The sequence below is a fragment of the Schistocerca nitens genome, chromosome 10, assembly GCF_023898315.1.
Source record: "Schistocerca nitens isolate TAMUIC-IGC-003100 chromosome 10, iqSchNite1.1, whole genome shotgun sequence".
NCBI lineage: Eukaryota > Metazoa > Arthropoda > Insecta > Orthoptera > Acrididae > Schistocerca > Schistocerca nitens.
Window position 1 is genome coordinate 183,219,976 of NC_064623.1, and position 23,104 is coordinate 183,243,079.

The 23,104-nt window shown below is 38.9% G+C and overlaps 1 protein-coding gene across 1 annotated transcript in view; it reads right to left on the reverse strand.

Annotated features, from left to right (window-relative positions):
- Positions 1–1,840: 1,840 nt before the first annotated feature.
- The window catches only part of LOC126209975 (potassium voltage-gated channel protein eag-like), a 125,075-nt gene continuing 103,811 nt past the window's right edge, over positions 1,841–23,104 (reverse strand). Inside the window, exon 5 of the mRNA XM_049939086.1 lies at positions 1,841–1,978. Coding sequence (XP_049795043.1) covers positions 1,943–1,978 — 36 coding nt within the window. The 3' untranslated portion in view covers positions 1,841–1,942. The remainder of the gene's footprint in view (positions 1,979–23,104) is intronic.

A 23,104-nucleotide genomic window follows, 5' to 3' on the forward strand; every position in this document is an offset into this window, starting at 1 on the left:
TGTTGCCTGCTATCACATCGAGTTCCAATGATGAATTACAAAGGGGGATGGTGTTACAGCATGGGCATGTTCTTTGTGGTTAGCCATTATTGCTCTTAAGGAAGTGCTACATGCAGAAGGATACTAACACATTTTACGGCATTGTGAACTGTGTACACTAAAAGAACAGTTCAGAGATGATAATCGTTTGTATGAGCATGACAATGCACCCTGTCATTAAGGAGCATCTGTGAGGCAATAGTTTGTGTACAATAAAATTCTCAAAATATACGGCCCTGCTCACTGCCCAAGCCTAAATTCAATGGATCACCTTTGGGATGATGTAGAATGTTGACTTCACTCCATACCACAGTGTCCAATGCCTCTACCTTCTCTGGTTTCAGCTCTTGGGGAAGAATGGGCTGCCATTCCTCCACAGACATTCAGACACTGCACTGAAAATGTCTCCAGCAGAGTTCAAGTTGACATAAATGTGAATGGTGGACACATCCCACAATAATATCCACTAATAGGTGTCTGGATACTTTTGACAAGATAGTGTATTTGTTCAAGCTGTAGAGTAAGTGAACCATCCTCTTGATTATTTTGGATGAACAAGAATATTGTATCCTAGTTCATGTACTGAAGAGTTGTTTATGAAAATGTTACATTTCAATGAACACATTTTATGTTACCTCCTATGAGTGGTGTATTCTCATTTTAGTGTGTGTGTATATGAAATCATCTGTGAAAATGACAATTCCTCAAATAAATATTTATTTTGGTAGGCATAAAAAATGCTAGTTACTGAATGAAAAGATTCATAATCTCTTAAACAAGTCACTGCCGAATGTTCTGTTGCTAAATCTACAAAGCTATCAAACATTTGCATTTATACATTGAAAACACTATCAATATCAGCAGTAGCCTCTCACAGTATTATTTCCCACATAAATAATGAACATCAATATTTAGTCCACAGAGAATGCTTTCACAAGTAGCAATAATAGAAAAGAATGATAAATTCATTGCATGAAGTTAGGATGATTTCTTCTACCATTTTATAAGAGGTATCCTCCCTCTCTTTATCAACATCTACTACACTGTTTTTAAATACATCTCTGTTGGCAAAATGATTAAAGTTTTTTTATGAATAAGGCACTAAGATCAGTCTGTTAAGAAGAAGTAAACTGTAATCATAATTCTTACATCACACTGCACTGTCAACTGTGTTGGTAGTCTTATTGACACCAATTATAGCAAAACAGTGGAAGAAGCACTGGAAGAACTTGTAAACTGAGAAAGGGTAAGAACAACAGAATGAAGAAATAGACAATTCAGAATAATATGTTAGAATAATGAAATAACTGCTTAAGAATCTCAAGACACACGTCTGGTTTCATGGCTGGTAAAAAGAAGAAATTGAGGAAATATTCCTTTTTTCATAGTGGCTTGGGTAAAATAAATTTCTATGTAATTAATATTGTCTGAACAATGTGGAACCCTCTAAAAGTGACATTATTAATCCTACTACAGAACTAGTGTTCTACTGTAGCAATGCTGCAATTAAATAACTATAAATGATAATTTTCAGTCACTCATCCAAGATTTTAGAAGCATTTAGTTGAAATAGCTTTTAATTCTCTACCTGACATATTTGTGTGACGGGCATATCTTTACCATCAACACTGCTGTGACTGTGTGATACAGATCTGATGTATACAATACACAATAACTGTAACTAACTCTCAGATCTTCAGTTGCCATCTAAAATGCATTAAGATTCACCACAATTATTGATAAATGAAGTGGTATTTATTTGTTTAGTCATTACATCACATCAGTTCACTTATAATACACTGTAAATGGATGCACAAGTTTACAGTCAAGAACCTCGCTCCTTAACACTTCAACAACATGCCGCATGCTTTCGTACGGTGCTGGCCTTGTTGATATTTTGTACTCACTGATACACAGGGAGCAAAAGTTTTTGTATTTTCTGTAAATAAAGCATACAATTATCTGTCATTACCCTACACAAAAAAGAAAGAAAAAATGAAAACAAGACGGAAGAAAATGTATATACAAAAATTGTTAAAGTAGAAACAATAATATAATATAAAATATGATAGCACATTTAAATAAACTTTATTAATAGACCAAAAAGATAAAAAATAACTGAGGAATTTGAAGTGACAAAAAAGCTTTAAAATGATTTTAACACATACAAGAAAGTTCCTTGATGTTGTCATCTTCCACTGTATCAGTATAAACTTCTGGTCAACAGGTCAACAAGAAAGAAAAGAAGAAACATGTTCTGATTCAGAAAGTTAATTAAACTAAATATTGTTGTTTGCTCTGTACTGGAAACATTTATTAACAGAACTGTAAATTATCACTATGAAAACATGTTGAAAGAAACTAAAAATAGTGAAAATACAGTTGCAACAAGTGACAAATACATAACTTGTGCTTTCAGTATAGACTGGAAATGAGAAACTCCCATACAAAGCTGCACTGTGTATTTCATTAGTTATACTGTGAATCTAAAATCTGAAAGTCTTTATCAAGTGTATAGTAAAAGTATTTGAAGATTAAAAAATTACATACCAGTAATATGAAACAATGAGCTTTCTACTTCATGTTTTGGAGTCCCATGATCAGGCAACTGTCTGTCTGAATAATATGTTTTTTCCTTTAAACTGACTTAAAAGTGTTTCCATTAAATTCATTATTGTCAGTGGTATTTTTGTATAATAGAAAATTGGACTCTTGAGTGAAAGAGCAGTGGTAAGAAAGTCATAGTATTCACCACAAAATAAATTCTAGCACACTACAATTAGCCATGTTCAAGAAAATTAGCAATGAAGAAAGTAAAGAGGGAAAAAATACTCAACAAAAATCTCTTTGTCAATTTAAATTTTTCATAGTGTAATACGTTGCCAATAGAAAAGGCTGAATTCACTACTAAGCATAAAATTTTAAAATATGCAACGAAGCTGGTGAACCTATTGCAACAGTCTATATAACATCAGGCAGCTAATTCACCAAAAGACAGTGAGTTGAAGAAATCATGTAGGTGTATCTACTACTGCAAAAACAGAATAAGTGCTAGGAGCAACTTGGAGCACAGCTGAGAGAATTTCACTACTGGAAATATTAAGTAACATGTAACCAGCTGCAACAACCCTGCTTAAGTAAAATAATATTACTGTGACTAAAAATAAAAAAAATATTCATATTGTTCAGAGTTCATAATACCAACAGGGTGACAAAGAGACAAAGGTTAAGTCTTGAAAAGTCTGAACTCTAGGGCAAAAAAATTCCTTTGAGGATTAAAGAGGAAAGGCTTTCTGCACTAGCTAAATTAATCTGAGCACTGTATTGTGAGGGAGCCGTTAAGATAGGAGAAGGACACAAATTTAGCCAAAGGGTCAGTTTTGATGCTATGGAAGTTAGAAACAGGTAAAAGGTGAGTATAACTCAAAAATAAAAAGAAATACCTTACAATAAATCAATCACGGCCTCTGCAAATGGGATGCTGTTTATTATCATTATTATTATTATTTTCAAAATAGGTGAGTGGTTAGTTTCATGATTGTAGAGCTATTGTCTGAGGAAAGGCTGATGTGGAATGCAGCTCATTAGGTCATAGGGTGTGAAAAAATCTGAATGTGCAACTGATATTACAGTAGTAACACAAACATTATTATGAATCCCTGTCTCAGTGACAATGTGCACTGACAATACATTATTGATAACATTCTCTTGACTGGAAATCTGAACTCTATAAACTCCTGAGTAAGAGCATGGCCTGGATTCAAGTTATGAGTTGGTGTGGAGGAGTAGCAACTCATTAATTTCAAGGTTAATGGTGAAATAGTTTGAAGGTTTCATGACAAATGGTTGCAGGTACATTTGATACTAGCCAGTCAACCATTATATGTTCTGCCTTTCTTTTAAATGATATAGAACTTATACTTCTGTCTGTACAATAGGTCAAGATTCTAGCTCAGTTTTTGATGGTCTTTTTTATGTTTGGGGAACAGTTTCTCCTCTACTGCTTACACTCATACTTCAGCTGTTAGTGTTTTGGATTTGCCCACTGTCAATTTGAGCAGTCGAATAATGATGCATGTGAAAACTTTGTATGCTGGATTCTCTGCAGCATTCAAAGACAAATACATCATAATCTGAATTTACAAAAAATTTAATTGTGCAATGTATTCAGGCATACACCCCATCATCATCAGTCATAATAGAGGGAAACATTCCACGTGGGAAAAATATTTCCAAAAACAAAGATGATGTGACTTACAAAATGAAAGTGCTGGCAGGTCGACAGACACACAAACAAACACAAACATACACACAGAATTCAAGCTTTTGCAACAAACTGTTGCCTCATCACGAAAGAGGGAAGGAGAGGGAAAGACGAAAGGATATGGGTTTTAAGGGAGAGGGTAAGGAGTCATTCCAATACCGGGAGCAGAAAGACTTACCTTAGGGGGAAAAAAGGACGGGTATACACTCGCACACACACACATATCCATCCACACATATACCGACACAAGCAGACATATTTTAAGACAAAGAGTTTGGGCAGAGATGTCAGTCGAGGCGGAAGTGCAGAGGCAAAGATGTTGTTGAATGACAGGTAGGGTCTTTCCTCTCCCACATCCACACCGGCTGTTCAGAGCATCCTCCTACAGGCCAACCGCAAATTAGAACAGCATGCCACCCTCCACCTCAAAAAACTATCCAATCTCCTGGTTTCCCACCTCCGGAAAGGCAACTCACTCACCCCTCACAACCTTTCCAGCAAACCTCAACCTCCTCTCATTGCACACAAACCCAGTCTCTCCCATCTACTCAATCTCCCACTTCCAGCTCCACTCCCTCCAAAACCTCAAAATTCCAATTAACACAATCTGGAACCACAACACCCTAATTCAGTAGTTAACCTTTCCTCCAAACCTCTCTCCCAATCCGAAACCTCTGTCCTATCCAAAGGCCTCGCCTTCAGCCCCACTCCCAGATTCAACCAAACAGCCCTCGTCAAAGATTTACTGTCCTACACTCGTACTCTCAGCTGGAAATATTTAAATATTTAAAGACAGACTCTCTGTCTTTAAATATGTCTGCTTGTGTCTGTATATGTGTGGATGGATATGTGTGTGTGTGCGCGAGTGTATACCCGTCCTTTTTTCCCCCTAAGGTAAGTCTTTCCGCTCCCGGGATTGGAATGACTCCTTACCCTCTCCCTTAAAACCCACATCCTTTCGTCTTTCCCTCTCCTTCCCTCTTTCCTGATGAGGCAACAGTTTGTTGCAAAAACTTGAATTCTGTGTGTATGTTTGTGTGTCTGTCGACCTGCCAGCACTTTCATTTGGTAAGTCACATCATCTTTGTTTGTTTCAAGAAGGAAATCTTTACGATGAAATTTTTAGGTTCTCTGTGGTACAGCTGTAGTCATATGTACAATGCTAGATGGCCAAATTTCTTGATTATACTGGCCATATAGTATTTGACAGATGTAACATGTACACATGCCAAGCTGTGTATCACAGAGATTGACATCAGTTTTAACATCATACAGATTTCATACTTCACACACACATTGTTTGATATAAACATATACAGTAAATGTCACTGATGATGGGCTATAAGTCTGAATACCAGTTTGGCAAGTAATTTTTTTTTAAATGCATCTTATGGTGTACTGTGAGATGTCTTTTAACAAATGATGTACATCTTGTTGCTTCCATAGTGTTGAAAGAGACAGAGACATCAACTGTTAAAATTTTCACAGAAAAACAGATACTGTTTATCCCATTTTTCATTCTTTTTTATATCAAATCAGGTGTATTTATTGGTTACCCCTAATTGCAAGCAATTTCCAAGCCACAAGGAGGCACACTCAGGAAAATAACTGGGAATTTGTTGAATTACATGTCTGCAATGCTATTATGTGACCATTAGGCAGTATCTACCCACTGTGAAGATAGCTACCAATAATCCCACAGAAGCCTCCTACAACGCTTCACGAACCAGTATTAGGCAAAGAATCTTGAGATATTTTTGAGCCCCTGTGTATCACTCCTGTATGGATCACAAACAGACGATTTGATTAATCACAGCTCACATAGAGGCATTTAAGGAGTAATTCTTCCTGCACTCCATGTGGAGCTGGTACGGGAAGAAACCTTGACACGTGGTACAGTGCTAAGTACCATCTATCATGTACTTCACAATGGTTTGCAGAGTATGTATGTAGATGTGATTTGATTTATTTGTAGGGTGGATATGGCTATTACACACATTGATGGGCAATAGGTGCTTCAAATAGTTTATACATGTAATGGCTAATTTCTTTATCAATTTACCAAATAAACAGAATTTGCAACTCAGTTTAGTGATCCTGTGTACCATTCTATGACTGCATTAGTATCACTGATCACAGAATATACTCAAAGACACAAATTCATCAACAACATAGATGTTTTTTATTGAAGCACTGTAGAGTTTTTAAATCCTGTTACAGGCAGTATTGTTTAGGAATGTGCACTGGAACGATCAGTTTTAGCCACAATTTCCAAAACTGTATTCTTTTCCCATTTGTTGGATGGTTACAGCCTCCTCCATTACTATAAATGTTGAACAGCATAAATATCGGTACCATAAAATTTTATAAATGATTAGCCACAACTGAAGTGAGTCACATCTTACAAACACCTGCAAGGAATAAGGTGTACAGACCTAAATTGGTACAGTTATGACAAGTTTGTTGTACATACAGCAAGTGACAGGCATTGGGTGATTGGAAGCAAACAGAAACTGTTGTTCTGTGAAATAGTTTCCATTCAAAAACAAGTCATTCTCCCTATAACATTGCTCAAATGTATGGTCCTACATAAGGTACATTGACTTTTGGAAATATTCAACATAATAAATGTTGTATCAAAAGAAAAAATCTCTTGAAAAAAACTTACTTTAAAATTTTGAGACAGACTTGGTGACCTGAATAGTGTAAGTACTTTTATATGATTATGATGGCAGTACTGACACTTCTGTTGAAGGTAAGAACAGGCCAGAAACTCCGTCCCATAATTTTAGGACATAAATTTTGGAAAATCTGAATACACATAGACAGGGAAAAAGGAAACATCTGAAATTACTCATTGATACCCTTTCATTAGGATCTGAGTTGACAAACTGTGCCAAGGCAAATGCTGATAAGGAAAGTTAAGTGAGGAGTAATAAAAGACAATACATAAACACAAAAATGTGGAGAGTGTACCCTTCCATCTCTCTCTCTCTCTCTCTCTCTCTCTCTCTCTCTCACACACACACACACACACACACAGTCTTGATTTGTGTGTGCAAACATATGCAATGATGGTACTTTAGCATACGCCATATGTTTAGCACTAGTTAGCATCAAATGCAATGGGCTGTGGCAGTTATGCTGACAATCATAAAAGTGTGTCTTTAGGTTTGCTTTTTGCAGCCAAAATGCATGTATGCAGAAAAGTTTGTAACTCAGACATAGTCTAATAACATCTGTAAAAGTTACAATTCACAGATCTAATCTACAGCAGGTTAGGTCCTTCGTACTTACAGTATATAATACTGCTCTGATTACTTATATTCTGGCTTGCTCAAATACTAATTCATAATACCAATATTTTATGAAACATACCTAAAATAATATTATTACCTCTGCTGAGAATTTATAGGTCAATGTATACTAGCAGTTACTCAATTCAAGTTCCGCATTAGCTTTAACAGAAACAACTGAAGAAGTGCTGTTGTGTCACTTGGACTGTATTGTAAGTGTGAACAGGGGAAAGGGGTACTCTAAAACTATGATTTGCATTAGAAAAAATTTGAAATTCGCCACAATGGAAATACAAGTATTATGAAAATACAAAAGAATAACTGAATAAATTGTCAGATGCTACCATTATTTTCCGTACATTCTACGAATTTCTCGTTACATGAATCAGTCTGAAATACATTTACTCATGCTTATACAGTGTGTTTCAGAGTCCTTGCATCAAACATCTAGTGTTGATGGATCACATCATGAGAAACAACTTTTGTTTGAAAGAAAACATTTGCTGACAATTCCTAGCAACATGGGGTGTCCTTTTGTATTGGTTACATCCCTGAGAGGTGGTAGGACATAGGCACAGAGTGGTATGTGTTTGCCTTGTATACTGCCTACAGCTGAGTCATTTACTCCTTATGACAGTGGGTCACCCCAGTAAAATTAAAGTTCCTGATACAATTCTAAAATGTTTTTCTCCAATTAAAGACATTAATTCTTAAGGTTTTCATGTTGAAAATCACTTCTTCAAGTTACTGGAGTAGATAGTATGCAGGACAGCTGGTTAACAGACTCTGCTAGTTCAACGAAACCTTGTTGTCCCAACTGAATGAAGTTGCACTGTCGTTAGCACACTTGAATTTTGGAGTACAATGGTTAAAATCTGCATCTGACCATCCTGATTTAGGTTTCCCACGATTTCCCTAAATCACTCTAGGCAAATTCAGGAAGGTGCCTTAGGTAGGGCACAGCCAATTTTTTCCCCATCCCTTAATCATTCTAAGCTTGTACTCTGTCTCTAATGACCCCAATGTCGACAGGACATTAAATTCTAGCTTCCTTTCTCTGCCATTCCATGACTGGTGAATATTATAGGATAACTAGTGTTACTAAAGTGTCAGTGACTAGTTTCAGGAAACATTTTGCAATAGAAGTTATTCCCCATGATGTGATCCATCACCCCTAGACATTTGCTGCAGAAACAGTGGAACATCTCATATATACGTATCTGGTAAGTCTGTGAAAATCCACATATTTTAAATTTGCTGTTTTTAAATGTCAAATATTGCACCCAATTAAACAAAGAATTCCTATGACACTCTTTGTAAACAGTTGTATCATAGTAAAATCATAAATTATCTTAACTGTTTAAGCTGAGCTATGATGCTGCATGCTAGAGCATTCTGCAAAATTTTGAAGTGGAGGAAATTTTCAGTAACCAATCTTGTTGTGTAACAGTCACTATCTAGCTAATAAAATACCACTTTCAGAGAATTAGCATTGATACTAAAATCAATTTATGGCTGAAAATAGACTAAAAGAAGTCCTTATTTCAAAACTTGCAGAATACTCATTTTGTTCTCAAAAAATGTACCTTTAATTTATACCTTAGCCTATGCAGCTAAGAGAAGCACCTGTAGCTAAGCAACTTCATTCCAAGTTGATACGCAAGCAGAAAAATATTTTTTCCAATGCCAAGTTGAAAACCATCAGAGGAACCTTATGCAGCATGTAGCTGTCGTCCAAAAAGCGCATTGTTTAGCTTGGCCTGTGGCTGCATTAGAAAATAAATGAACAATATCTACCTTGCAACAGGCAGTATGTTGTAGGAACTGCCTCTGGTATGTCTTCCTGTTGTGTCCTTCAACTGACCGTGGGATTCTTCTGCACCAGTGAACTTGGAGGCCTATGTCTTTGGATTAGCAACCATAGCTGCCTCCAACACTAACAGATCTTAGTATTGATTGCCATTGATTCACTGTCATATATTTGATGACAGGAAAATGACTATTGAAGTTCAACCATTAACAAAGTACACAAGAACTTATGAAGAAGTTTACCATTACAGTGGATCAGAATCTTTTAGCAACAAGTCAGATAGTAAATACTGAAATGTGCACATAAATATGTACCAACCTGAATTTCAAGTAAATGCCCAGTTTGACAGCTGTGTTATATTTTTTATCTGAAATATATACCTCACACAAAACTGACACTAGGAACCTATAGAAGTTGAATTCTATTTTATATTTATCTGCGTATGTCATGGAGGCCTCACAACACTCAGCCATCAAGTTTACTGGAGAACAGAGTGAGATTAAATTGTTGATCAGACGGGAAAGGAATGATAATTTTCACAACTGCTGCAAAGGGAGGAAATGAAATTTTGGGTGTGAAACAGGAAACAAATTATGATGTCACATTCATCTTTGAAAATGCATCTTCATTTATCAACATGTACTTCAATATGTGTATATAGTTCAATGAATGTTTCTTTTAACTTGAACATAAAAGGGACAAAAAAGTGGAGAAACCCAGTCAGAACTTCCCACATCACGTGAAAAAGCAGAAACTGATATTTCTGTAATATAGTTTTAAGATAAAATGAACAAAAACAAAAACTTATATTATTGGTGCATTTGAAAATTTCTCTTCATTTAAGTATTTTTTAAAACCATTTTAATACTCCTCTCTAGTGCCAGAAACATAAGTGTGGTGCAGATATACATTTCCTGTGACTTTCTTTGTGCATGGAAACTATGACACAAAATCTCATATGTAGTGCTAAACATCTATGTTATGTTGTTCACTGGGAAATTTTATGGAGAAACATACATATAACATGCTGCCTACAGAACCAATGATTTATCTCGTTTTCTTGTTTTCCCTCTCTTTATTTACCATACAGCTTTATGCAATAAAAATAAAATGTAGATATTTAAAAAATTATTTTAATACATTTATGTTAGAATTATTTATTTTCTATTTACCAGATTATTCATATCTTCAGCTAGTTTTCCTCTAGTTATTATTTAAAAGCCTCAAATTCCTCTCTACTCTATAGGAATAGCTAATTAAATTTGCACTACACTTAGTTCACTATGGTACTGGTGTTTATGTATAAACTATACTTAGTAAAGCTTTCTGAGTTTAATACAGAAATATTTATGCCACAGCAAGTGTGACCTGTGCATTTAGATGTTCTCAGCTAAAGCTGAATCAAGTAAATGATCAATTTTTGGCACAACAATCATAACAAACCTATCTGGCAGCCACATTGAAATACTACCCTACCTCAGGTGGGATAATAATGGAGAACTCGTATGCAGTAAAGTTGAATAGTGGAACAAACATACAAAAACAAATTCTTTAAAAATGTATTTACTTCCAATGATCAAGAACTGAGTTCCTTTATAACAAAATAATGAAGAAGTTAAAATAATAAATTTTAACTGGAATGGTTACCACACAATAACCTGTGACACAGTTACTCCAAGTTCTTCTGAGAGCTTGATGAGATAAAGTGCACACATAATTATTTTAAAACTATTTAGTCCATTGTTAATTAAATTTATTAAGTGTAAACTTTTAAAACTACCTTCTATATTTAAAATACAACACCACACACTTTTAATAAGAGCTTCCTCATAGCTACATGGTAGTAGGAGAGTGTTAAACTTCTGAGTCAACAAATCAAAGCAGAGACCTAACATGTGATGTTTGTGCTCCCTACAGAAAATGAACTGTAGTGTATCAACTATTTAATGTCTCCCTAAAGAAAAATAACAGGAGTACTTCGCAAATCATTATGTGACATGGGGATTGTTAATTATATTAGAAACTAATTTAATTGCCTAGTAATGATTTCTGAATGATTAGACGATGGTGAAATATGGTTTAAAAACTATTAAAGTACATGAAGGGAAAATATAGTTCAGATTTTATTATGTAATTTGACTAATACCAACCTAATAGGTTGCAGGATACAAAGAAGTCATATACAATGAATGCCAGTGAAAGTGATGAAAACGTAGTTTTATAGAGGCTTCACTCAGTTACATAATTATTTATTTTATGTTGGTATGTTTTTATTAGTAAAACTAACACAGTAGTCAATTTATCTATCAGCTGTATATCCATATTTCTCATAAAACACGATATTTAAGTATCAAAAATGAATCTATCTTAAAGTATTGCAATATCCTATTTGTTGTCTTGCTGTCTGTCTCAAGTTTTTTTATTTTTATTTAATGAGCACTGGAAAATACAGAACAGAATAACAACTATGTGAAACAGCATACATTGCTCTTCGCGAGATAGAGGTGGTGTCGAGATGCAGATGGGCTTCCCCCCATCCCCTCCCTCCCCCACCCCCCTCCCCCACCCCCCTCCTATCGACCACGAAAATTTTTCTCTGTTCCCTGATTGTGTTTTCCTCTACTGCCAGTAGATTTTCATTTTGGCTGACTGTGCTTCTTTTCTCTGTTTTGACCATTTGCAGGCAGGATGTGGAACTGGCGAAGTAAGCGAAATAAGGTTTTTAGTAATTTTGACTTTTTCTCTGAAAACTTCTTGATCCAGAATGTCATCAAATGAAATTTCAGCTTATTTAAAATTAGATTAAGCTATTAGACAAAGTCCTTCTTCAGAGGTAGAAAAACTCACTCATACATTCACACACACATAACACACACACAAGTGGCCACTGTTGTGTCCCAGTGATGAGGCCCGACTGTGCCCAGAGGTGAGACAGTGGCTGAATGTGGGTGACTTGTTCTTGTATGAATGTGTGGGTGCATTTTTTTTACCTCTGAAGAGGTACTTTGTATGACAGATTAGTCAACTTTTAGTTGTGCCTGTTTGCTTTTCAATGCCTCCTATATGTGGTGAGTTGCAATCTCTCCTATTTAATATTGAAGATATTTTTTTTAAAATCTATTCATTCACAATGTTTGGTGGATCAACCAAGAATGAAAGAATGGGAACTTTCAGGGATGTGGAAATGGACAAAATATAAATTTACAGAAATCAGGCAACTCACAGAATTTTAATCTGTGCATGTACGAACAATAAAACGTCACTATACAGCTTAAATATAGAAACATCTGAGTAGTTTCTGCTACAGCCATAAATTTGTTATTACATTTCTGCAGTCAGAATGTATTGCAGATGACTGTTAACATAGTCAATAATGATGCTGCACAACTCAGTCCATTAAGAGGTAGAGCATGGCATTATCTAGAAGCAGTGTAATGTAGTTCCACTACAACCATCTCTCTCTAAGCATTGCAGGCATCAGTCATTGATTAAGTATACGGAGTTTTATAATATTGACAATGTTAATGGAAATTCCTGTGTGGAAAAATATGTAAAATAACGGAAAGGCAACCCTGTACCTATAGTAGACTGCCGTGCAGCACACATAAACACATAATAGAGAACAGTTAATATAAGTGTAATCCCAAAGGTAAGATCTCCTATTTTTTTATAAGTACATAGGCCTGTTTATTTATACAATGGTTTACATCAGTTTACAGCTTGAACATTTAGCTATTTTTCGACATGATCACCATTTGTCAATGCATTTTTGTAAACGCTGTGGCAGTTTTTGTATGCCAATGTCATACCAGCTCGCCGCCTTGCTGTTCAGAAAGTTATGAACTGGCGTGATTGTTGCTTGGTCTCAGGTGTAAAGTGGTATGCCCAGGTTTCGTCACCTGTGACAACTGAGTCCAGAAAGTTGTCCTGTTCGGCTGCAAGGCGGTGAAGAAATCTGCAGGAAGCATCAACTTGTTGCCGCATGTGGTCCTCAGTCAGCATGCATGGCACCCATCTTGCGCACACCTTCCAGTAATTCAATGTTTCCATTAAAATTCTGTGAGTGGTGATTCAGGAAACCTTGGGAACCAATGTGCTGAGATCATCCAGGGTGATCCGCCGATCTTCACGCATGCTATGCTCAACCTTCAACACTGTCTCCTCAGTAACTGATGGTGTCCCGTTCCTCTGTTCATTGTGAATTTCGGTCCGACCAGCTGCAAACTCTGTACACCACTTACAAACATTTTTGACATCCATGCACGACTCACCATACAGTTCTGTCAATTGGCGATGGATTTCAATCAGCGCAGTGCCCTTTGCATTCCAAAACTGAATAACTGCGCGCAATTCGCACTTGGCGGTAATATCCAATGGGAGCTCCATTCTCAATGGCTGCCAAGACAAGACTGAGTGCCTCTGTGTGGGGTGCGCATGTTTACACACAGCGCTTGAAGCACTATTCATAACAGTGTGACCAACAGCCACACAAACAGAGTTCTGTACTTATAAAAAAAAGGATACCTAATTTTTGGGATTACCCTCATACTAACTTTCAAATATTGCTCTTTTCCTAGTGAGAATACATACATTCTCACACACAGCCACACAGACACCCAATCAAAGACACCCGTGATAGAGGTGAGACTGATTATTGAATACTGATTACTGAAACTAATGGTCTAGGTGGATGGCCATGGGAGGGGGGGAGGGGTGGGGGAGGAATAACGAACGACACACAAAACAAGGATGGGGTATCATGGAAGTGTGTGGCAGGTCTTCCAGTACATGGCTTGGTTGCTGGATAAGTTTAGTTAGAAGTTTAGAGGGTAGATCATATAAGGGGTAGTGAGAGGGGAGGAGGAGGAGTTAAAGAGAGGAAGGTGGTGGTGAAGAGGGAGACATGTAGAGAGAAATGGTTCAAATGGCTCTGAGTACTATGGGACTTAACATCTATGGTCATCAGGGCCCTAGAACTTAGAACTAGTTAAACCTAACTAACCTAAGGACATCACACAACACCCAGTCATCATGTATAGAGAGAGAGAGAGAGAGAGAGAGAGAGAGAGAGAGACTGCTTCAGGAGGAGGGGGTAGGGAGGGGGGGGGAGGAACCTGCACCCCATGTGTTGTTCCCTTTTGGTCAACTTTTGTGCAAAACCTGTCCCACACGTCCACCAACCAAGTCCTACCACAGTCCAGTCACATGTGTCTTCGACCCAATAAAAGGAAGGGCCAAGTATGAAATCAACCATATTAATCTGGATGGTTATAATTAAACTTTCCCTATTTAACACATTATAACACAGAAACGAATTACTGTATGAGTACCAAACATGGCAGCATTATTCTCAAGGACATGGGAAAGAGAAATAATGCAGAATCAATTCAACTGAAACACTTTTAATGTACTGCTGTGGTACATCACACCATTACATACCAGGTACCATCTTGGCTACAAAAGGGGCTCAATACAGCACCCATCAGTGTCCAGAAGAGTCTGGAAGCACAGGATTGCATGTCCTTAGGTATGCTGGCTATCTGGTTAACCCTGTCCTTCATGTAGCCCCACAATCAGAAATCACAGGGAATGAGATCAGGTGATCATGCTGGCCAAGCATTTGGAAATGATTGGCTCACAATTCAATCATTTCCAAATGTATTTCAGAGAAATAGGTGAACATCATGAGCGATGTATGGTGGGGCCCCATCTCGCATGAAAACTGAGTTCAATGGATCTCTCTCCTGTAGGGCGGGTATGACATGCTGGCGAAGCATACAGCAGTAATGCTCACCCATTACACTGCATTTCTTTGATCCTTAAGTGCCAACCTGTTCAAAATAGAATGGGCTAATGATGAACATAGCTGCAAAGCCACACCATAGCAGTGAAACATTCACCACACAGAGAAACTTCATGCACAGTGACTGGAGGTGAGGATCCCCACATTCGGCAATTCTGTGTGTTCACCTCACTTGTCAGAGAAAAATGAGCTTTGTCTGTCCAAAGGATGGTCCAGGGCCAGCCCTTGTCAACTTCAGTCCTTGTAAGAAAGTGGAGAGCAAAGTCAACCTGTCATTGTTTGTCCTGTGGTGCAAGCTGTACAATATGGATCTTGTACAGTACCATTTGAGAATAGTTTGAAGCAGCTTCTGTGCAGTGTACCACAAGATGTTCAACTGTCCTCACACACCATGTGTGCTGCCTGACAATTGGAAATTGCATGCAGCATTGTCTGCCATAGCAACTTCATCATGCACCGCACAGCAGGTGGAGGAAGAGGACCCTTCTGTAATCCTTTCAGCCAGTGGCATTCTTGAAGTGCAGCTGTAGCATCACTGTCGTTTTGATAATAGAACTTCACCAATAATACCCTACTCCTTTTGTCCAAGCTCATGTTGACATGTCAACAAGTGCAGTGCAATTGGTCAGGTGTGTGAGACTATGAATTACAATGAATGATTAAGATATCTTGTTGCCTTAGTTGGAACTGGGCGGTGGCAGTGTGACACATGGAAATCGTGCACCCCATACTCTGTACATTAATGATACCAAGTTTGGTACTTTTATGTTAATTAGTTTTCATATGTTATAACATATTAAATAGGGCAAGTTTAATTACACGGTAACCATCCAGTGTATCAACTATGCTGCAGTTACTGTACAGCATTTCCTAAGGGCATGACAAGTAACCAACTGTCCATTTGCACAAATGGCCACTGCCAAACTTTTCAAACTGCGAACTTGGCCACTGAGTTGCCAAAAATTGTGTGTGGCACAACACTAATTTATTCAACATCTGCTTTATAATAAGGGCCATTTCAGTATTGCCTTCTATCATAAGTTTCTCTGAATTATTACAAGCATTCAGAAAGAAACAAGTCGGAGTCTGGAATGCACAAACCAGTGACAGGAGGGTAATATTGTGGCATGTGTAAAGAGGTGTGGTTCCAACCAGAGCTTGGAGGTTCACAGCCCATTGCTAGAGGGCATGCGTGCACATAATGTGACTATACAGATCTAGAAGCAGCATGCATCAGTCATACAACACTGCCAGTCACATTGCAAACAGTGACATGGAGCCATCAACAGAAGCGGAAGGAGTAGGAGGAACGGACATTCATTGATGAATGTTACAAGTGTACAGTGAACATTGCATCTCCCTTGCAAGGGTCAAGGCATGGCACAAGCACTTCAAGGAAGGATGGGTGTTGTTAGCTGATGATGCACGGTCTGGAGCACCAAACTGCATTACCGACGACATCATCTAGCTGGTGGATGCATTCATTACCCAGGACTGCCGAGTGACAGTGAAAGTCATAGCCACTGTGGTTGGACTGAGCACTCAAAGTGTTCACATAGTGAAGGAACGACTGCACTTGCACAAAGTGTGTGCCCAGTGGTTGTCCCACAGTCTTCAACAACACCACGAAGCATGTCAAATGACACACTGTCTTGCTCATCTGCAGCAATATGCTCAGGAAGACAATGCATTCTTGGCACAAGTGGTGGCTGGAGATGAGCCACGGTGTTGTCACTTCGAACCAGCATCAAAACGACAAAGTCTCCAGTGGAAGCATCCAAGGTCACCACCACCAAAAAAAGCCAAGGCCATCCATACAAGTGCTGGAAAGGCTCTTCTTTGAGCAAGATTGGCCCCTTCTAATTCACTGCCTGCAGCATGGGACAACAGTGAATGCCCAGTGTTACCTGCAAACCTTGGCCACCCTTCACCAAGCGATCAAATCAAAACGAACAGGCAATCACCAGGAGGGGGGGTGGGGGTGGGGGTGTCATTCTGCTCCATGACAATGCAAAGCCTCATATGGCCAACACAGTCATGGCACTCCTGCAGAAATTCAAATGGGAGGTTCTCGGCCACCCTCCATACAGTCCAGACCTCTGATTATGCCATTTATGGTCAGCTTAAAAAGGCTCTGAGGGGCAAACAATTCATCTCAGACAATGATATCCAGCTGTATTTGCAGAACTGGTTAACATCACAGCCCCAGGAATTTTATGAGACAGCCATTCACCTCCTTGTGTCACGGTGGGACAAGTGTCCCATCAGACAGGGTCAATACTTCTAACATACAGCAAACGGTTTCTGTAATTATGCCTCCAGCTCGATTCTTTTGGAACACCCATTATACTAAGGTGGGGATTGTTTCTTCAGTGTATGCTGTCCTCTCACAATCCCCCTGACCTAAACCTTCAATAATCTGTTTCCCACTGCCACAACTTACCTTTTCCCTTCTCTCTTCTCTCCACACTACACACTATTCCTTTCCAATCCATACCACGTAATGCCTTCTTCCACCACTCTTCTTCACTCCTCCTGAAGTAGGCTCTCTCTCTCTCTCTCTCTCTCTCTCTCTCTCTCTCTCTCTCTCTCTCTCTCTGTTTCACTCTCTCCCACCCCTGTTCCCCTCTCTCTATCATTACATTCTCTATCCTCTGAACTACTTTTGTCCTGTACAGCTGCTGCATCATCTGCCAAAATCCCTGAATCACACACTACCCTGCTACCATGTCCTTGTCTTGTGTATCCTTTGATACTCTCTCTCTACCTCTATCTGTCCAGACAACAGTCATTAATAATCAATATTTGTTAGGCTGTCCACTACCACGAGCATACATTTTTGGGTGTCTGTGGGTTTTCTTGTGTGTGTGTGTGTGTGTGTGTGTGTGTGTGTGTGTGTGTGTGTGTGTACATACTCTTACTAGAAAAAGACTAAGAGCTTGAAAGTTAGAGTTAACTGTTTTCTATTAGATATTTATGGATGTTGCACATCAGTCCACTAGAGGTAAGTGATTACCTTATGCTTATTTTATGTAACAGCACTATCACATAGTAATTAATAAACTCAGAACAAACAGTAACACAACAAAAGGACTGTTGCAGAAATTTCTGATAAGTTATATGTGATATGGATTATTAGAGAAAGGATTAGGTTTCTCAGTCTAACAAAGAGAGATAAAGTAATCAATGGTATTATGTTGCTGATATGTTGCTACATGCTGCACAAAGTTGTAAGTCAAAAGTTATGAGCATTTTAAAATAGTGATGTTTGTATGTTTTTTAAAGATGTGTATGCTGGAATACGTTGGCTGCACAATTTTTGCTTTGCTTGAAATATCTTATTGTCAGCAAAAAATTACCACATATTAACATAGATTAACAAGATATGTACTCCATCATTTATAACTTTTAACAAATGTATGGATACATTTAAATGGGACTATATCCATACTGAAGAATGTCCAAAAAATTGTAACCACAGATAAAAATGTTGAGGTATGGTACAGTATAGTGTTTCAACATTGGTGTTTAAATTTGTATGATAAAGTATAATATATTTAATATGAAAGATATGATGAGAAAGCTTTGTGTAAGTGGGATATGGTATCCCTTTTATGTTATTCAAAACTAAATGTGAACAGTAACACCCTTACATTGTTTGAAGAATTTTAAAATAAATCCACCTGATTTTATACACCATTTTGTTACTGTAGATGACATACACATACCAAAAAGAAAACATCAGCAAATAACTGACTGTTCTTTTCTTTGTAGGGCTGTATCAAAAGAGATGGAAAATGTTCCCCTCCAAAAACTGCTTAGATAATAAAAAGATGAGGGACGTATGGTGTAAAATGTTGGAATATTCAGCCTACTCAATTTATTTGCCACCTGTGACTCTCACACATTCCCACATGTATGAAAATTTCCAACCAGTAAAAATGGTGAGCCTACTAAAGAAGTTATTACAGGCATACAGGCATAGCTGGCTCTTTTGCAGACTTTCCACACCAACTCTTTGAGTGTGCAATCTACTAGATCAAAAAAGAAGACTACATTGAAAATTAATGTATATTGAGTCTAATAACACATTCCATCACAGCCAGAGGGAGAAATTTTTTTTTATGTTTAATGTCCTTTCTCTAACAGTTTCTGAGTTAGCAGATTCCATGCCTGAAGTGGGATTGTGGAAGGTATTCATGAGAGCCACCAATTGCTTTAGTGTACTCAACATATTTACTGGTCTACAGTTTCTTTACATATGACAGTATGTGAAAGAAAATGAATTTCAAGGTAAAAAGTATATATATATATATATATATATATATATATATATATATATAAACACGGATGATGTGACTTACCGAACGATGTCAGCTTGTGTCTGTGTATGTGCGAATGGATATGTGTGTGTGTGTGTGTGTGTGTGTGTGTGTGTGTGTGTGTGTGTGTGTGTGTGTGTGTGTGTGTGTGTGTGCGCGCGAGTGTATACCTGTCCTTTTTTCCCCCTAAGGTAAGTCTTTCAGCTCCCGGGATTGGAATGACTCCTTACCCTCTCCCTTAAAACCCACATCCTTTAGTCTTTCCCTCTCCCTCACTCTTTCCTGATGAAGCAACCGTTTGTTGCGAAAGCTTGAATTTCGTGTGTATGTTTGTGTGTCTATCGACCTGCCAGCACTTTCGTTCGGTTAGTCACATCATCTTTGTTTTTAGATATATTTTTCCCACAGTGAACAAGAACTCCAGAATTTCCTCTCCATCCTCAACTCCTTTGGTTCCATCCGATTCACCTGGTCCTACTCCAAATCCCATGCCACTTTCCTTGACGTTGACCTCCATCTGTCCAATGGCCAGCTTCACACGTCCGTCCACATCAAACCCACCAACAAGCAACAGTACCTCCATTATGACAGCTGCCACCCATTCCACATCAAACGGTCCCTTCCCTACAGCCTAGGTCTTCGTGCAAACGAATCTGCTCCAGTCCGGAATCCCTTAACCATTACACCAACAACCTGACAACAGCTTTCGCATCCCATAACTACCCTCCCGACCTGGTACAGAAGCAAATAACCAGAGCCACTTACTCATCCCCTCAAACCCAGAACCTCCCACAGAAGAACCCCAAAAGTGCCCCACTTGTGACAGGATACTTTCCGGGACAGGATCAGACTCTGAATGTGGCTCTCCAGCGGGGATACGACTTCCTCAAATCCTGCCCTGAAATGAGATCCTTCCTTCAAGAAATCCACCCCGCTCCAACAAAGTGTCTTTCCGCCGTCCACCTAACCTTCGTTACCTCTTAGTTCATCCCTATGAAATCCCCAAACCACCTTCCCTACCCTCTGGCTCCTATCCTTGTAACCACCCCCGGTGTAAAACCTGTCCCATGCACCCTCCCACAACCACCTACTCCAGTCCTGTAACCTGGAAGGTGTACACGATCAAAGGCAGAGCCACGTGTGGAAGCTACCATGTGATTTACCATCTGACCTGCCTACACTGTGAAGCTTTCTATGTGGGAATGACCAGCAAAAAACTGTCCATTCGCATGAATGGACACAGGCAGACAGTGTTTGTTGGTAATGAGGATCACCCTGTGGCTAAACATGCCTTGGTGCACGGCCAGCACATCTTGCACAGTGTTACACCGTCTGGGTTATCTGGATACTTCCCACTAACACCAACCTGACAGAACTCCAGAGATGGGAACTTGCTCTTCAGTATATCCTCTCTTCTCGTTATCCGCCAGGCCTCAATCTCCGCTAATTTCAATTTGCCGCCGCTCATACCTCACCTGTCTTTCAACAACATCTTTGCCTCTGTACTTCCGCCTCGACTGACATCTCTGCCCAAACTCTTTGCCTTTACAAATGCGGATGGAAATGTGTGTGTGTGAGCGAGTGTATACCTGTCCTTTTTTCCCCCTAAGGTAAGTCTTTCCGCTCCCGGGATTGGAATGACTCCTTACCCTCTCCCTTAAAACCCACATTCTTTCGTCTTTCCCTCTCCTTCCCTCTTTCCTGATGAGGCAACAGTTTGTTGCGAAAGCTTGAATTTCTTGTGTATGTTTGGGTTTTATTTGTGTGTCTATCGACCTGCCAGCACTTTCGTTCGGTAAGTCACATCATCTGTGTTTTTAGATATATTTTTCCCACGTGGAATGTTTCCCTCTATTATATTCATATCATTAATTTGAACCCAACAATTACGTTTGTTATTGTCACTGTTGCATCTCGAAATCTTTCCTGTCATCTTATTTTCTCTTTCTGTTTTTGCAAGTAGTTTCACTTTGTATTCACCTTCTCCTCTTTACCGAATCTACCATACAATTTTATCCGTCCAATATATACTCAATAATACGTAACCCACTTCCAAACCATAACCAAAAAATTTTTTCCGCTTTCAACAATACTGCTGCTATAAAATCCACCGTTTCCAGTTCACAAACCGTTCCATTCAGCTATTAAAGAGCCATTTCGGCTAGTTCCAATAACTTTCGCTTTTTTTCCATTTCCGTTTTTCCCACATCACTGATCTTTTTTAGCCGCTTCCCACAGGTTTTAACGTCATTATTTCTTCGTCAGACAATTGTTAGCCTCATTTTCACAATCTGCCACCACAAAACCACTCCTTTTAATACATTTACATGCAGTTTTTTCGAAATTTTCCCGAATTGCTACACCCTTTAACGTGTTTTGGCGGCAACACAACCACACAACCTTTGTGCACATCGTTGTCGACCAACCATAGTTCACCACAGGATCAACATAGCCCAGCCATAGCCAACACCGTTTCGCCTTTTTTCACACCAGATCTCCAGTTGCTTTCTAGTTCACCTTATCTCTCGCCATATATTTTTATTTTCATTTTCATTTCAGCCTCATGTTATACTTTCCACCTTCTAATACCATGTCACCCTCACAACATCCCCACAATGACCCCATTAAGTTTTATTTACATTCCCTCCGCAAACATGCCTTCGCCCTAGCCAGATTACACTCCCATATTTTATTTTCTCAGGCTTGTCTGACATTTGGCATTACCCCCAAAGGCCTCACACTTAAAGTTCCATCTCTGGCTGTAATCCTTCTTTCCATCAGTCCCTATACGAGTTCCAAACTGAACAATCCATTGCCCTCACCCACCTAATCCTTCACCTACACATCAACTCAGCCAATGAACACACCTGTCAACTCCCATCCTTAATAAAAGTCCTCAATCTTTCCTCTCCCACATCCACACCGGCTGTCCAGAGCATCCTCCTACAGGCCAATCGCAAATTAGAACAGCATGCCACCCTCCACCTCAAAAAACTATCCAATCTCCTGGTTTCCCACCTCCGGAAAGGCAACTCACTCACCCTTCACAACCTTTCCAGTAAACCTCAACCTCCTCTCATTGCACACAGACCCAGTCTCTCCCATCTACTCAATCTCCCACTTCCAGCTCCACTCCCTCCAAAACCTCAAAATTCCAATCAACACAATCTGGAACCACAACACCCTAATTCAGTAGTTAACCTTTCCTCCAAACCTCTCTCCCAATCCGAAACCTCTGTCCTATCCAAAGGCCTCACCTTCATCCCCACTCCCAGATTCAACCAAACAGCCCTTGTCAAAGATTTACTGTCCTACACCTGTACTGTCTGCTGGAAATATCACTTTGCCACGAAGAAAAATGATCCTAATCCTACTCCCAATGATCTAACTCCCCAAGACACTATCCAAATTGAACCCTGCCTGGAACAGTTCCTTCCTCCGTCACGGCGGGACCCACCTCCTCTTCCTCAAAATCACCCTCTCCAAACATTCCAGGAATTTCTGACTTCCAGCCTTGCCTCTCAATCCTTCTTAAAAAACCTTAATCCTACTCCCAACATCACCACTGCT